This window comes from Lathamus discolor, chromosome 17 (assembly GCF_037157495.1).
Source record: "Lathamus discolor isolate bLatDis1 chromosome 17, bLatDis1.hap1, whole genome shotgun sequence".
NCBI lineage: Eukaryota > Metazoa > Chordata > Aves > Psittaciformes > Psittacidae > Lathamus > Lathamus discolor.
Window position 1 is genome coordinate 3,992,424 of NC_088900.1, and position 14,273 is coordinate 4,006,696.

A 14,273-nucleotide genomic window follows, 5' to 3' on the forward strand; every position below is an offset into this window, starting at 1 on the left:
CTCTATTACAGGAAAGGTGTTTCTGTGCAGTTGGTGGCTCTGTACTTCCAATAATGAACTGGTTGCTAAAGGCTAAGCCCCTTTCATTACAACAGGAGCTATCTAGCAAAACCATCTCTACCCTGGCAATTAGAGTTATGGACCTTGAGATAAAGGGAAAGGGCTAAGAAACCAAGGGGTTAAAAAGCTGCTGCAACTCCAGTATTCTTTATTCACCATCAAATGCATTTTTTCTTTTCACACTGATCAGGATGTACAAAAAGTGAAGAGAGAAACATTGTGATGCCCATTAAATAGTTTTTATTCTTTAGGACATGAATTGCATTTCCACTTGTTTACAGTAAAGTGCAATGATCTTCATCTCCGCTCCTGTGCACATGTTCAAGTATTTAAAATGCCCAGAAAATTTTAACATCTTTTTTAAGTTTTTATTTTTTACAGCAGCTCAGTTATGGAGTTTTAGTCTGGCAAAATAAACCCAGATGTAACTACAGGTTTGGGTCCTTCAAAGCTAATCCCCAACCTGGGGATTCCTCCAATACTAACTGCTAGTGGAATGCAGCTCCCAGCATCTTTAGTCTACCTCCTCGATGGTTGGTCCAGAAGAAGCTCCTCCAGATGGAGGAGCTCCACCACCAGGGAATCCACCAGGCATCCCGCCAGGCATTCCTCCTGCACTCTGGTACAGCTTGGTGATGATGGGGTTGCAGACCTTCTCCAGCTCTTTCTGCTGGTGCTCAAACTCCTCCTTCTCAGCAGTCTACAGAAGAAAAAAAGACAGAAACAGCTCAGTATCTGCTGCTCACATTACATGGATACAGCCTAGAAGTTAACAGCACTACCTGGCTTACGCACTTCAAGAGACACACTAACCCAGGCACAACATTTCTTCTTCTGTCTAGTGCTTTATGACTCCCTCAGATCACTCCTGGAGCTTACATTGCCCTTGCAGCAGTAAGACCTCATTTGAAGTTAAATGAATATAGACTTTTAATCTATAGCTGTGCCTATGTGAATTAGGAGGAATTGAAAGCTGTATGCTTGCAAGCTGCGGTCGCTCAGACATCCAAGGAAGGTACTTGGACCAACACAAGTCTTTCGACTTCTGGTGGAAACTACGAATGGCTTTGGAATCACTTTCATCACAGCAACCAGCTCTCCTCCAGCCTCCCGATTTTCTTGGTAGCCCAGTGAAAACACTGACCAAACATGGAACACAACATACCTGGTTCTTGTCCAGCCAGTTGATGATTTCATTGCACTTGTCCAGGATTTTCTGCTTGTCCTCATCAGAGATCTTGCCCTGGAGCTTCTCATCTTCAACAGTAGCTTTCATATTGAATGCGTAAGACTCCAGGGAGTTCTTAGAAGACACTTTGTCACGCTGTTTCTCATCTTCTGCCTTGTATTTCTCTGCTTCCTGAACCATGCGCTCAATGTCTTCCTTGCTCAGCCGGCCTGCGCAACACAGCAGCATTTGAGATCAGTTTCAGTCAGCCACTGTTAGTAAAGGATTGATTACAGCAGCCTCCCACCCTCAGAGAGAGATGGATCCTTACCCTTGTCATTTGTGATCGTGATCTTGTTCTCCTTGCCAGTGCTCTTATCCACAGCAGACACATTCAGGATGCCATTGGCATCAATATCAAAAGTTACTTCAATCTGAGGTACACCTCTGGGAGCAGGGGGGATACCAGTCAGCTCAAACTTGCCCAGCAAGTTGTTGTCCTTAGTCATGGCACGTTCTCCTTCATATACCTAGCAAGAAGAACCAGCAAAGTTTCAAGTTTTGATCACACATCATTATGGGATTGTGTTCTCATGGTAATTTTATGCTTAGGTGACATGGTCGCTCAGACATCCAAGGAAGGTACTTGGACCAACACAAGTCTTTCGACTTCTGGTGGAAACTACGAATGGCTTTGGAAACACTTTCATCACAGCAACCAGGTTATTTACTGGCAAGCCTTAAACTGCAACACAACACCTCCAACCCAAAATTTACCTTCTTGAAGCATTGACAAAGGCTTATAATTATGTGAGCATGTCACCAGTTCACCCCAGTGCTGCTTGCCTACCTGGATCAGCACACCAGGCTGGTTGTCTGAGTAAGTGGTGAATGTCTGAGTCTGCTTGGTGGGGATGGTGGTGTTCCGTTTGATCAGGACTGTCATGACACCTCCAGCAGTCTCAATACCAAGAGACAGGGGAGTCACATCCAACAGCAGCAGATCCTGGACATTCTCAGACTTGTCTCCAGACAGAATAGCAGCCTGAACAGCTAGGGGAAGAGAAAACAAGCCATTAAGAGATCTGCACCATATACATTGCCCACCTCAATTAAGCCCATGGGCTCGCTCAGACATCCAAGGAAGGTTTTGGCCATCATCAGTAGACTTCTGGTGGAAACTACGAATGGCTTTGGAACCTGATTCATCATTGCAAGTCAATTTAAGCTTCTCACTGCTTTGAAAAGCTTTCCTAATTCAGGTGGAAGACCTAGAGCCTTCATCAGTACTGCTCTGCTACTTTAGCTCAGGTAGTACTCAGCTTAACACCACCATCCAGCAGTTTTAGCACAAAGATGATTATCATTTACCTGCACCGTAAGCCACAGCTTCATCAGGATTGATGCTCTTGTTCAGCTCTTTGCCATTGAAGAAATCCTGTAGAAGTTTCTGAATCTTTGGGATACGAGTAGAGCCACCAACCAGCACGATGTCATGGATCTGGGACTTGTCAAGCTTGGCATCCCGCAGAGCCTTCTCCACTGGATCCAGAGTGCCACGGAACAGGTCAGCGTTCAGCTCTTCAAAGCGAGCTCTGGTGATGGATGTGTAGAAGTCAATGCCCTCATAGAGAGAGTCAATTTCAATACTGGCCTGCGTGCTAGAAGACAGAGTACGCTTGGCACGCTCGCACGCGGTGCGGAGGCGACGAACTGCACGCTTGTTCTCACTGATGTCCTTCTTGTGCTTGCGCTTGAACTCGGCAATGAAGTGGTTCACCATGCGGTTGTCGAAGTCTTCTCCACCCAAGTGGGTGTCACCTGCAGTTGACTTCACCTCAAAGATACCATCTTCAATAGTCAGAATAGATACATCGAAGGTGCCACCTCCAAGGTCAAAGATGAGAACATTCCTTTCAGCACCAACCTGGAAAGAGATCAATTTTCACAATGCAATTCCATTTCCTACCACTAGCTTAGCAAATTTACTATTAGGACATCATGAACAGTCATTGCTCCACAACTATACCTTCTTGTCCAGACCATAGGCTATTGCAGCAGCTGTTGGCTCATTGATAATTCGCAGGACATTGAGCCCTGCAATGGTTCCAGCATCTTTTGTAGCCTGACGCTGAGAGTCGTTGAAATAGGCTGGGACAGTCACTACGGCATTGGTGACAGTCTATAAAAACAAGCAAAAGAGTTATGCATCTTTACCCCTCAGATGTGCACAATTATTACCTTTCACTGATGTCCTAAACTCACCTTCCCAAGGTAGGCTTCTGCAATTTCCTTCATTTTGGTTAAAACCATGGAAGAAATTTCTTCTGGGTAGAAGCTCTTTGTCTCGCCTTTGTATTCCACCTGCACTTTCGGTCTGCCAGCATCATTCACCACAGTGAAGGGCCAGTGCTTCATATCAGACTGGACAACAGAATCATCAAATCGACGTCCAATCAACCGTTTTGCATCTGGAAGACAGACAGCTGGCCGTATTAGAAACGTTCATCCCCAACAGTAATTGATACTGTCAAGACGCAGCTGCCATGCTTCACTTCTTGGGTATGTACGAACTTGTCAGCATGCTCACACAGCTACCACAGAAATGTTACAAGTGCTGCACCCTAAACCACAGTGCAGTCTAAGAATCAGACTGAGGCATTTAGTCAAGGCCACCTAACACTGAATGAACAATCAAGTTTTTTCAGTAAGTGTTATTAATAATGCACTTGTATTACCCAAACTAAAACCGAATAGACATTTTAATTGCTGAAGAGAACACTTTAGCTGTGCTCTCAGTATTTCTTATAACCAAGGACCATCTATCATCACCATACTAAGCTTCTACATATAAAGTATAGAAACCCTACAGCCTTACCAAACACTGTATTGGTTGGATTCATTGCAACTTGGTTCTTTGCAGCATCGCCGATCAACCTCTCGGTGTCTGTGAAGGCCACGTAGCTTGGAGTGGTCCGGTTACCCTGATCATTGGCAATGATTTCCACCTTCCCATGTTGGAATACACCAACACAGGAGTAGGTGGTGCCAAGATCGATTCCAACAGCTGGCCCCTTCGACATTTTGTCTGAAATAATAGAGCAAAAAACAAATTAAAGCTTAGAATAAGTCAAACTGAAGTGGTTTAGTGCTGTTATCCCACACGTAAATGCATTTAATAACTCCACCGCTCGGCGCCCGGCCGCCATAGTGCCCAAGCGCGATCACGTGGTCAACCGCATCACCCGGGACTACAACTCCCATCACGCACCGCGCGATCACGTGGCCTCCCGCAGACATCTTGCACGGCATCCGCGCCGGACCGTGTGCGCTGGCACAGCCCCAGCACCGCTGCGGCACAGGGCCCCCCCCGCACCGGCCCACAGCCAACACATGGCGGTGCTGCAGCCCTTCTCCCTCCTCCATCCGCCCTCCCAGGCCTCCGGGACTACAAACCCCAGCATGCTCACCCGCTCCTTGACACAGCCCCCCCTCTCCCCCCAACCGCACAGCCCCGGGCGTGCCCAGCGGGGAAGAACATGGACGCCGAGTCACCTCTATCTCCCTACCCCCCCTCACCCCGGTGGTTTAGGAAGTCATGGAAATAAGACCCGAAAAAAATACACTAGTTGGGCTTATTTACGGCAAAAAAAGGCAGCAACGCATAAAGCTTTGCAAAGCCACTGCCGCAACGTATGGCAAAGGAGAAAACCCACCGCAGCAACGCTTTAAACGCGTTCACCCGCAACCCAGCCCCGCTTCCCGCTGTAGGAGCGCCTTCAGCAGGCCCCCCCGCCCTCCCCACACCTCCGGGCCCCGTTACCTGCACGGCACACACCGGCCCAGGCACCACCGAGAGACGCAACCGCGGCACCGCTGCAGCTCAATGAGACCGTTCCGCGCCCGCCCCGCAGCCTTTAATACTAGCTGAGAACCTTCCAGAAGCGCCTGCCCCCTCGCTGCGCCCCAGCCAATCCGCTCGCGCACTCCGCTGCCCTCACCGCCAATGGAAGCCCGCGCCCGCCGTGACGAAGCAGGAAGGGGGCGTGCCCGCCGGCCGGCCGGTATTCTCGAACCTTCATGCGCTTTCCCCTTCTTCCTCCCCCCCCCCCACCAGCCTGCAGTGGGCGGGGGGCGGGGCTTCCCGAGCGCGGGAGCCAATGGTAGCCTTCCAGGGGGTGACGACACCGGCGAGCGTGGGCGGCCGGGGGCTCGTTTGCATATTTGGCGCGAGAGGGGGAAGGCACCTTCGGGGTGGATTTGGCCAATCGGGTCGCGGGGATGGTGTGGTCATTTGCATAGAGGGCGGGGATGGTGTGGTCATTTGCATAGAGGGCGCGGGAAGGGGGAGCGGGGCGGCAAAAGATGGTGGTGCTGTTCCCGGTGCGTGTCCCTATTCCCACCCGTATCCTTATCCGCATCCCTCTTCCTACGGCACCGAGCCGGGGGCTCAGTGCCCCCGGGCGCTCCGAGCTGCTGTGAGCAGCGTTGTTCCGGTGCTGCGCCGCACAGCCATGTCCGGTTGAGCACAATTGGCGACAGCGCAGGTCGAATCCAGCCGGAAAAGAGCCGGAGCAAAGCGAGAGGGGCAAAGGGCTTATCCCGGGGCACGGCACTGGGGATCGGCCTCTGCCCCCAGAGGAATGACGGCGTTTGTCATTCCCATGCTCGCAACTGGTTGCCTGTCCTACAGCCTCTGCTTCAGTAATCTCTTACCTCTGAATAATCCATAGCAGCAGCATGGCTCTTCCTTATTTGCTTTAAAAAGGCACCATTCTATCTTTTCTCCCCCAGCCTTGTTCTCTAATAGGCACAGAAAACCACTTTTGTGGGTTTAGAGCAGCATCAGTTTCCCCACAAAGCAGAATCCATCCTCCAAGCCCTCCTTTTTAATCCGTCCTAAGGTCTCCTTATCCATAATCGGCGCTAATGCACCGAACCAAGCTAAGGGACAGGGTGACGCATGGTCAGTGCATGCTCTCACCATGAGTGACTCCATCAGAATGGAAACGGAGGCTCTGCACGGTGGAAAAAACTGCCCCTTGTCGTGGGGGGGATCAAGTGAGCAGGTGGACACTGCGGACATTGCGCTGGTCTCAGCACCTTAGGCTGAAAGCTGATCAGAGGTCATGAATTCCATAAGGTCAGGCTCCAAGAGGAGTGCTATTGCTTGCATTAGATGTTTACACAGCGTGAAACATCGGGTGGAAAAGTCAAAGGGAGTCGCTGGGAGGAGGGCTATATAAAACCATGCCCTGGGCAGCCTATGGGAGAGTAGGCAGTGAGGAAAGGGCAAAGGAACTTCTATAACCAGGGGTAAGAACTGCATGGAAAAGCAATTCCGATGCACTCAGGGCTGGCCGTAGACAAAGCCACTCCTGGTGACTGCTTCAAGTCCAATACTGGGGGTACACACACTAGCGACTGCTTCAAGTCTAATATTAGAGGCAAGGGGGACACCACACCAACAAACCCTTTCAGCTTATCCCAAACGAGTGACTGTTCGTGCTCTGTGATACCTTGCTGTGTGCAAGCCTGCACCCAAATACGGTATCAGTATCTCCTTCATAGCAACTCTGGGTGACCTCTAATAGTGAACATGACACAGTTACTGAAGCTGGAAACCTGTTATCAGACCAGTAATGTGCAGATTGTCACTGGCAAATGCCACCAGGCTCCTGTTGGTGCTCTGACCCATGGGGAGTCACTCCTCTTCTTGCTCCGCCATGCACAGGAGCCTGAATCAGGACCTTTGGGTGACAACAGAAAGTATCATTTGGAATTGAAACTTGGGGGGACAAGGTTAAGACAGCAGGAGAAGGAAAAGCTCCATATTGTAGAACACTGACTGTTCTCTTTCGCTCTTAGATAAGGGCAGTGAATAGGAGTCCTCAACCCATATCTGACCAGGTACAGTGTGCAGAGCACATTCCACCCCATCTAGAGTACAGGCTCCCATGCTGCAGTGCTAACTTGGCACTAAATCCATCGATACATCACACACCAAGTCCCATGGAAGCCTCGCTGTTAGCAAGGGATTGCTTTTCGGTTCTATTATGTGAAGTCATGGGCAGGGTCTCAGCAGGATCTAAGAACAGCACTACCTGCATGTTGAAATGAAATAGTGACATTTAGATGTGCAGCCATCCTTCACCCAGCAGACTGATATCAAGTGAAGGCAGCCTAAAACAACAGTGAGTCAGTGCAGGGAGGAGGGCAGTTTGGCAAATGACTCATTACATTAGAAACTAAAGGCTGTTAACTGAGAGAAAAGTAGCTCATTTCATCAGAAGAACGAAGGTGCAGAGGGCTGGACAGTGTCAAGTATTCCATGGGGAGGCTTTTCCATAGTGATCCTATGATGATTGTGTTTTGAAGCTGGTTTAATATATCAGAGATGAAGCACTGCTTGTCCTTTAAGGGTTTAAAGCAGAATTGGGAAGAGTGGAGATTACCAAAGACATGCTTCCTATTCATCTGTTATTTATACCACGCTTGAATCTGTACTTCCCGGTTGAAGTTTGAAAATCACACATATCCAAGGAGATCCCTTTCCTTTCCCACCATGTTCTCCCCCTCCAGTGTCTCAGTACAGATTGATCCAAGTTTAAAATAACCCAAGATTTCCAATGCTGTACAGCGGCATGCAATTGCACAACTCCTCTCAAAACGTGCATTGCCTCAACAGGGTTTTGGGTGCCATCAAGGGCAAGTAATAGTGTTTCCTCATGAATCAGGGACAGAGTGAAGGACACACCTGTGAGACCACTGCGGTTTGTTCTACCTGCTGTGTAATTATGTTGTAATTCTTCCTCCCAGGTTTCAGTAAAGAGGATTGCTGATGTTGGAAGACCTCAGTGCAAAACACCCCTGGGGGAAAGGAGGCTGAAGCAGGGTGAGAGAAACCAACCACAGTCACATTTAGTTCCCCTGCACCTCCCTGACCGGAGATTCCTGTTGGCTTGTTCAAAATGGTTATCTTCAAAATGCTTGGAGAAGGTCTGAACTGTCTGAACACGGCTCTGAGTTGTTCAGGGTTCCATTGTGGTTCGGAGCAAGGCTGCAGTGTGGGGGAATGGGAGGGCAGTGTCACCACTTGCATGTGTGCTGTGTCTGAGCTGGCACTATTTGTCGTATTAGCTTGAAGCATCCTCGTCCTCAGCCAGAATACCTCGTGTGAAATAGAACTCAAAACACCATTTACTTCAATACACCCAAGGTTTTACATATTTCTTACCATGTCATATAATTAAGACTGAAAAAATACCCAGGAAAAGGCCAGCGTCCCGCACTTTCTACCCTTAGAAACTGTATTTTTGACCCCATTGTTTTCATCCTTGGATCCAGCTTAACAGCATGTACCACACAGCACAGAAGACGGAGCATTAGTACAGGTTTAGTTGAGCTGTAGCACTTCAGCTGCAGCACATTTATTTATAAAACAACCAACTGAACAAAAAGAAAATTAAAGAAATAATTGATTCAAAGGAATCAATAATAAATATTTGCTTTCCTCTGAGTTGTTTGGACACAGTACAAGTACACCAATCATAGCAGGTAGAAGAGATGTAAGCTTAGTCTAGCTGCTGAGAAACAAAAGAAAGCTACATAGCATCGTATGCATTTAATCACACTAGTAATAACTGGTATATGGCAATAAATGCTTTAAGTACACTATTTTACAAAATAGAGTTTGGCTTACAGTTCATTTCCCTCCCCTGTGCAGCTCCTGATCCTATCATCCAGAGCTCAGAAAGTGTCCCTTTGATAATAAAACACCTTTGAAATGAGCTCGTTCTTGTATTCCCGTTGAGTAATGAACCCTTGGGCTTCATGCTTAGCTCCTGAAGTGCAGAATTGACTCTGTGCTCACCCGTGAGATCAATGATGCGTGGTCTGGAAAGCACCGCAGTGATTTTCTAACCATGTTTTCTAACCAGGGCCACACATCTTTGTTCCATACCAGGAGAAGGCCACGGTACTTTTCCCAACATGGTTTATATACAGGGCCAGTCTGTCCATGCCTGGATGGGGGGTGCATGTATTGCCTGCTTCCCAACAGGGCTAGGAACAGCTGGGAATGATCCCACACACCAGGGATTGCTTCCAACTATCTTTTCAGTATGGTCCATAAACATTCTATCCCATGCAATCAGCCAGATAGCTCATGTAACAAGGAGTGACTTCCCTGCTCCGGAGGAGCTGGGCTGCCACTGCTGATCTGTCCTGCAGCCTGTTCCCATAGGAAAGAGACTGCCAGGAGCAGGCTGGGCAAATCCTAGCCAGCAGCAAGTGGCCTTCAGGCTGCAGTCACTAATTGCAAGTGACTCAACCTACAGCGTTTTGGTATTCAAACTGTAACCAGCTCAAGTGTTACCCTTATTTTGTGGTAATAAGCTTCTGGTTGCTCTGGCATGTTACTTAGGAAAGCACTCCTGGTTTTGTATGCATAGAATAAGTACCCTCAGATGCAACTCAGGTAACATTAAGCACAATAAAGCAACCATACAAGAAGCCACAAACTACTTCAGCAGTCCTGCTCATTGTCTTTGGGATTTTCCCAGCTCTGGAGTACCTTACAAGCACTTTGGGGTTCTTAAACCTTCAAGGTCCAGGAAAAGAGCAACTGCAGAGATTGGTCCTGCTTGACTCTGGGGTAGAAGAACAAGTGAAATTCTTATACATGTGATGGAAATGAGTGGCTGCTCTCAGGAAAAGAAGTTCTCAGATAGTATAGAGCAGGTTTGAAAACTGTTTCCCATACAGAAATATCCAAAGCAGGGCCTGGCTTTGATCAGATTGTCTAAGATCTCAAGCAAAGATAGAATTCTGTGTCTCTGGCAGGAGAGGAGATTAATTATAGTCGCTGGAGTAAAAGAATAATAGATGTGTGGTTCTTCTGTGCTGAGCCATCTCTTGGAGACTCATTCCACATACTAGCGAAAACCTTCACCCCCTTAAATGAAGATTAAACAACCCCAAACCTTTTCTTAATAGCAAATCATCAGTCCAGGAATAAAAGAATGTACAACCTACAAGCTCAGTGGCTGGTGTGTAGCAGTGGCCAGAGCCAAGTCCTTCAGAGGAAAATATATATGACAAAAGTATGTACCTGCCTCCAGAGGAAGCCTGTTCCTATCTCCCATCATTTCCTATTGGCCTTCAACTGGACGTGTAAGACTTTGTATTCCTTGGTGTGTAAATGGTGTTTGGTGTGTAAATGGGACAATGCACATGAATATGTCCTAAAGGAAGCAGCATTGTGCTTGTTCACTTGTCCCTGGTGTGTTTTCCTCACGATGTGCTCTGTCACTCCATCCTTCAGTCTTACCTGGGTGCCTGAAGGTCAGCTCAAGTATGTTGTTTGTTCAGTCCTGGGAAGAGCTCTCTGTAAGGCTTCTACAGTGTGGCTCAACCCAAAACTGGTGAATTCACAGCCTGGCAATAGCAAAGATAGCTTCCAAATGCTTCATCCAGGCTTTTTGGTAGATTAGTGGCCCTCACTTGGAGATACCACCTTCATTGTGGATTCAGTGCCTGATTCTCATCACGCTAAGGCTCATTTGTCACAGATACGTCTCCAGTGGCAGTGGAGTTACTGTGGCTTTGCAGTGGTGACCATACAAGCAGAGTCAGGCTCTTGGCCATATCTCTCTGGGTGCATAGTAAGTTTATTTGGCAATTATAGCACCTCTGTTGCCTTGACATAAAGGGTCCTTTCACTGTAGTGCAGAAGTTAGTTCAGACACATGCCTTAATACTGCATCTCTTGCTTGTTTTGAGTGATCCTTTCATTTCCACTTCAGTTACAGCCTCCAGAAGTGTTTCACTAGAAGGCTGAATGCAGAAGACATGGAGTGCCTGTCAGTCTGCTTTGAGGTTGAGAGTGTGCCCCAAACTCTTCAGGTGAGACAACGCATCGTTGAGAAAGTTCTCCACAAGAGACTTCCCCGCAAAAACCTCTCTGGAATATTTTGCATCTTTATGTCTCTGTTGACCCCTTTTATAGAGTCCTGAGGTTTGGCTTCACTTCATTTGTACAGCGCTTCGCTGTTGTAGTTTTTAAATGCTCGGTGGTGTATTTCCAACAGAGATAACTTAAAAAGAAGGCTCCTTTTCCCCTCAAATGTATCTTTCTTCAGAAAGTAATTCTGTGTCAGAACCTCAGTGCTGGAAGATGTAAGAAAGAGTGGAGTGCGAGGGCTCCCTGTGGTGTGAATGATCACAAGTGATTAAAGTTAAGCTGACCAGGAGGATAACTAGCTAACCTAACAATTCCTATGTGGCTGGTGGTATGTGAAGTGTTTCTGGACAGCAGGAGTCTCCAGACAGCTGGTGGGCAGTCACACTGTCTGGAACGCTCGGCTTTGGGCTGGCACCATGACCAGCGTGGCTCCCATCTTCATCAGGTTGGTGTAATCGACTTTCTTGGGCTCAGTTTCTTTCCCTTCCGCCTCCCTCTGGCTGTACTGGGGAGGAGTTAGATGGGGAGTAGCTTCCGTCGACAAAGTCCGTTGGCTGCGGGAGGCACTGTTGGCTGTCGACCTGGTTGAGGAGGAGCCTGAGCGCGAGCTCCTGGAACCAGAGGAAGAGGAACTGGGCTTGACCAGATGGGCCTTGGGTGCCTCTGCATCTTCTCTGCAATCAAACAGACAACAGGGCTCAGATACCGTGAGGACACTGAAGACATTCTATCAAACTGAATTGCTGCTGCAATAAGTTGCTTATTGAAGCTGCACATCAACTTGTCCAGCAGTTTGAGCACGGTACAGGGCTTTCCGAGTTCTGTGCTATGCAACTTTTTGGATTGAATTCCTTATTGCTCTGTGGAACTATTGATCATATGGATTTAGAATAGATGCTGCACGCTACTGGCTCTTTGTGTGCAGCTTTGAGGTCTGTGGAAGGAACGCCAGGTGTCAGTGCAAACAGTTCAGATGGAGCTGTCTGCTCTGTAATCCTTACTCATAATGACAAATGACTGAGGTGGGAATGAGACCGGTTCTTCTAGTTAAACAAAAAGAAACGTGGGTAGTAAGAGAAGTGCAAGAGCTGGGCCCAGAGAGACAGAGAAGGTAACAGCCGTGCACAAAAAGGTGATACAAAAGGCTGAAGCGCAGAGATTTGAAAGCAAAGAGAACAGGAAGAAGGGAAGGGAAGAAACCAGCAGACACTACTTCCTTGCTAGCAGTCTGACACCCGGCTGAGTAATCAGCGACTCAATGATCACAAAGATGCCTAACGGTACATAGATGTCGTATGACAGCGAGCACTCTTTTACAAATGGAAGGATGGAACAAGGCAAAAGGGTTCTTCCAGGGCACGAACAGCTAAAACTCATTCCTGGAAGTATCTTTATCCAGGGCTTTCCTTGCTGAGAAGTTCAAGCTCAGTTGGCTGGTGACCAGTCTCTGCTCAGGGGAGGTAAGCAGCAGACCTCACACGCATGTACCACATGAGTTCAAAGAACATGTGTCAGCATTCTTGGTACACCCACTCTGGGTGAGGCTTCTCAGCTCTGCACACAGGGGAGCTAAATCCAGAAGCACAGTTGTTCAGAAGACCCAAGAAGAACCTGCCTGCTCATAGCATTCCCTACAGGAATTGCCATTGAAAAGGCAAAACCAAGCAAGCAAACCAACCACCTCTCAAAACCACATTCGAGTGGGTTGAATTTAAATACTGGAGAGGATTATGCGAATGCTTTCAAACTGATGAAGTGGCAAGTGTGAGACAGAATATTTTGTTGAGTTTTATGCTAATGTGTCCTGGGGAGAGGGAAAAAAGAGATTTTCATCTATCTAATTTTCTGGAATTTCTTCATAAAGTTTCTCACAGTCAAGAAATGTGTCATTAATGTTTTAGGGAGGCTTTAAAAGCTTTTTAGAGCAACCTTTTAAAGCACTTAACACCCAGGTTACTTAAAACTGTAGTGAAAAGATGTGTGAAACCGAAAGAAAGGAGGGAGATGAGGGATTAAATCAAAGGTGTTACCTGATCTCATTTGGTGCCTCCTCTTCCTCATATCTCTTCTTTTCTTTCCTCCTTATCGTCAGCCTCACCAGGAGGAGGAGGAGGGAAAGTCCCACCACCACACCACAAACTGCTCCTGCGATCATGCCAATGTTTTGTGCATCTGTGATCCAGAAACAAGTGTGTTAGCTGGTAAACTCTCACTAGGGTCATACGGTCAGGTTCTAGTCCATAATGGAGCTGGGCATAAATCAGAGCAGAATGTATTAGTCTATTTATTTAGGTGTGTCTCCACACTGAGGTTGAACCAGTTCATCTTCAGGCATTGTTTCTAAAGCAGAGCTAACACTGGTAAAGGTATTCAGCTCTGGAAGGGTGGGATCACAAATGCTTTGCCTTTAGCTATGGGTGAGAATTGAAGGAGAGAAAAAGAGAGTTCTCCAAGGAGTAATTCCCTCGTGAGAGCACAGAGCCACAGACAGGACAACTCGCATGTGAAACAAAGCACCAAGCAGTTCCCGAGAGAAAGAGTGTTTGAACTGCAAATGTTTCCCCATGGAATTTTGCTTTTCCTCCAACTCACCCTGAAGTTATTACAATCCACTTGAAGAATGAATTATTGAGTTGGGGGAAAAAGTGAACTGAGGGTGTAGAGAGGAAGGAGGAAAGAACCACACTGTGCAAGGTGTTTTTCGTTCATAACAACAGAGTTAAGGAGAGAACGCTTCCTAGCGTATATGAGCCATTAGCTGATGCTTTATGACAACTTCTTTTGATAAGAGCAGTTAGGTTGGGTTGGTTTAAAGTTGGTTCCTTAAGGCTTGTCCCTGTGGAGGGTTTAGCAAACCAAAGCGAGGTTTTAAGCCAATTCAGTTCAATTGGCATAAAAGCTGCCTGGGTGCTTTTACTTCAGATGCCTGAGGCAAATGGGTTTTCTCCTTGCTACATGACCATATTCCAGTTATTTCAGGCCTGGCTGGGCAGCGAGATTCCAAAGCTATGGAATCTCCAAGAGCCTTCTCTATTAGCAGGCTTTTGTTACAGCAGTTGCAGCTCCTGCTCATCTCCCCTG

General features: G+C 47.5%; 2 protein-coding genes and 3 non-coding genes across 5 annotated transcripts in view; all 5 read right to left on the bottom strand.

The window, feature by feature from the left end:
* Positions 1-277: 277 nt before the first annotated feature.
* HSPA8 (heat shock protein family A (Hsp70) member 8) lies at positions 278-5,158 on the bottom strand. Its single transcript, XM_065697087.1, has 9 exons — positions 5,052-5,158; positions 4,107-4,316; positions 3,494-3,699; positions 3,258-3,410; positions 2,600-3,155; positions 2,079-2,281; positions 1,560-1,758; positions 1,226-1,458; positions 278-760 (listed from the first exon to the last, which is right to left on the bottom strand). The coding sequence occupies exons 2-9, from the start codon at positions 4,309-4,311 to the stop codon at positions 575-577; spliced, it is 1,941 nt and encodes a 646-aa protein (XP_065553159.1). The 5' UTR covers positions 4,312-4,316; positions 5,052-5,158; the 3' UTR covers positions 278-574.
* LOC136023206 (small nucleolar RNA SNORD14) lies at positions 1,055-1,151 on the bottom strand. The gene has a single exon (XR_010616525.1). It is a non-coding gene; the product is annotated as a small nucleolar RNA SNORD14 (small nucleolar RNA).
* Positions 1,850-1,946, bottom strand: LOC136023204 (small nucleolar RNA SNORD14). Its single transcript, XR_010616523.1, has one exon. It is a non-coding gene; the product is annotated as a small nucleolar RNA SNORD14 (small nucleolar RNA).
* On the bottom strand, positions 2,355-2,445 carry LOC136023205 (small nucleolar RNA SNORD14). Its single transcript, XR_010616524.1, has one exon. It is a non-coding gene; the product is annotated as a small nucleolar RNA SNORD14 (small nucleolar RNA).
* A 3,465-nt stretch (positions 5,159-8,623) lies between the features above and the next one.
* The window catches only part of CLMP (CXADR like membrane protein), a 37,704-nt gene continuing 32,054 nt past the window's right edge, over positions 8,624-14,273 (bottom strand). The window contains exons 6-7 of the mRNA XM_065697234.1: positions 13,223-13,364; positions 8,624-11,866 (exon numbers count right to left, since the gene is read on the bottom strand). Coding sequence (XP_065553306.1) covers positions 11,572-11,866; positions 13,223-13,364 — 437 coding nt within the window. The 3' untranslated portion in view covers positions 8,624-11,571. The remainder of the gene's footprint in view (positions 11,867-13,222; positions 13,365-14,273) is intronic.

What these genes read in the sequence shown, in the direction of transcription:
- HSPA8 (XM_065697087.1), bottom strand. Translation starts at nt 4,311, where the DNA reads ATGTCGAAGGGGCCAGCTGTTGGAATCGATCTTGGCACCACCTACTCC. An exon ending in CAGAAGCCTACCTTGGGAAG is followed by an intron (nt 3,411 to 3,493) that starts GTGAGTTTAGGA and finishes TTGTTTTTATAG; the next exon opens with ACTGTCACCAATGCCGTAGT. An exon ending in AGCTGTGGCTTACGGTGCAG is followed by an intron (nt 2,282 to 2,599) that starts GTAAATGATAAT and finishes CTCTTCCCCTAG; the next exon opens with CTGTTCAGGCTGCTATTCTG.